At 40.0% G+C, this 2,209-nt stretch overlaps 1 protein-coding gene across 1 annotated transcript in view; it reads left to right on the forward strand.

Annotated features, from left to right (window-relative positions):
* Positions 1-2,209, forward strand: part of LOC104618452 (mitogen-activated protein kinase kinase kinase 5-like) — a gene marked incomplete at its 5' end in the record, with an annotated part of 30,713 nt that overhangs the window by 16,193 nt on the left and 12,311 nt on the right. Inside the window, one exon of the mRNA XM_010284048.1 lies at positions 1,867-2,026. Within this exon, the coding sequence (XP_010282350.1) occupies positions 1,867-2,026 (160 nt within the window). The remainder of the gene's footprint in view (positions 1-1,866; positions 2,027-2,209) is intronic.

The raw sequence follows: 2,209 nt of genomic DNA on the forward strand, positions 1-2,209 counted from the left end.
ACGTCAGCCTGTGAACCAGAGACTGATGCTGCTGCTTACTGTGACAAATAGCTTGTGACAGCTTGTCAGTGGTCACCGCAACTGTGAGCACCATCACCCAGTACTTGGCGATACAGGCACAGCTGAATTGCTCCCTTTCCCCTTCCTCCCAGCAAACATATACCCTTCTGAAATGATTCATGTGTCCCTGTGATACCAATTCCTTACTTCCCTTGTGATGAGGTCATTAGTAGGTGATGAGGAAGTTAGTAGGTGTCTACCTGCTCTCGTATGTTGCTGTCATCAGCATGCAAATGTTTTAGACATTCTAGCAGAGCTCTTCAGCCTTTGAGGATATTGCTGAGTGGTATTACTCTGGGGTCCAGGGGAGATTAAGTTTTTCCATCTACTCTGTTTTGTGGATAACATGTAGGTTTTGGTTTCTAGAACCCAACTGAAGTTGAACACATTTAACACAAATTACCTCATCCTATCCTACGCTGACAAATGTAGGTGTACATACTCAAGTGGTCTCTTGACAAATGTGCATGTATATAGCACCCTGGCTCAAAGCCTTGCAGAGCTGATGTACATGGAGGTGGTCACTGCTGTACATTGTGGAGTTGATGAAGGTGATGTACGTTGCGTTATGTCTCAGGTGGATCTGAGATGTTTTGTAAAATCTATTGCATTTTTTTCTCTGCAGGAATAACTAAACAAACTTCTTTCCCAAGAAGTGAACAAATACTGTTTTTATAACTATTACTTTGTTCTGTATGTTACTTAAACATGACAATTTGTTAGCACACAAAGTGTGAAATGCAGACATGAAACAGGCTATTGACCACTTGGATACAATTTCACATTTTAAAAACATTTATTGTCTGATGTTGATAACATAAAAACGTGAACAACGTGAGAAAACAAGATGAATTTTGTAGACTGAGATGTAGCTAATGTAATGATAGCCATTTTGATTTGTTGCTGCTTCCAGCATGAAGTTTAGTCTGCTAGCTACTTCAGGAAGGTTAAGGAAAAAAGAAAGATCAACAGTTGCATTGACATTTCTTGTGAATAATCAGCTTTAATATCAAGGACAATGGAAGTAATGTGGGAAAAGCGAATAAAAGACTATGGTGGTGGAGAGGCTTGTCATGTAAGCTGCAAATTGCTTAATTTATGGGGGATGGTGTAGCATATCTCATGTTAGCTATAAATATGTGGCAGCTAATATGAACTAAAAATCATCGTGAAGGCCACAGGGAAGCTTGTAGCTCTCAGAAAACTTAGCATGTCGAAATAAAACCTGAGGGTCTCCATAGTCTTGAGTTGCTGAGGGACTTACGAATATTAATAGATGTCTTTCATTGGGGTAGGACTTGCGGCAATTAAAAGAACATCACTGCTGGAAGAAGCCCAGTGGATCATCTGTTCCTTCTGCATGGGACCTTGTCTATAAAGGTAAGTTTGGGGCTTGGGGCTTGTAACTCAAAAAAACAAAGCAGAAAAAAACATAATAGGTGCCTTATTCAGCATCTGTTAAGTTTTTACAGCTATGTTGTGTAGCCTAAGGCCCCAATTTACCTTTACAGATGAGGTCCATGCAAGAACATAGGTAATCTGACTGTGGCCTTGTCCTGACAGTGATGTTTTAAAGTTCCTTTCTTGAGAAGCCTTTAGGAAGAGGGGGAGGGGAAAAAAAACCTGCTACCGCTTAGGGTGTTTGGAAGGCATGTAACATTAACTGGTAAGTATGATTTCCATCTTACTTTATTGAAATGGAGAGGCTACAGTAATTTAAGCAATTAATAGATTTCAAATCAGGGAAATGGTTACTTTAAAACTGCATTAATAAATTCCTGTGACCTATTATTCTTTTTACTACAGGAGTAAAGATCAGCAGCCTGCTTGGTAAAAAGGGGAGCTTGGAGAAACTGCAGAGCTATTGGGAAGTGGGATCTTTCTTGGGGGCCAGTATGTTGGCTAATGACCATATAAGAGTGATCCAGGCTTCAGAAAAGCTGTTTAAGCTAAAGGCACCAGCATGGTAAGGTGATAAACGAGATCACATGCATTGCTATGTATTAAAATGTTGGACTCCTTCACCTTTCATATTTGACATTGTATTTAGTTGACAGGAGATTGTTGGTTTTTTTTAGCAGGTTTTGCTGTCTGAGTACTGTTTCACTGCACTTTTACCCAGACAAGAGACTCTTTCACGGTTGCCCGA

The sequence above is a fragment of the Phaethon lepturus genome, unplaced genomic scaffold (assembly GCF_000687285.1).
Source record: "Phaethon lepturus isolate BGI_N335 unplaced genomic scaffold, ASM68728v1 scaffold12023, whole genome shotgun sequence".
NCBI classification, from domain to species: domain Eukaryota; kingdom Metazoa; phylum Chordata; class Aves; order Phaethontiformes; family Phaethontidae; genus Phaethon; species Phaethon lepturus.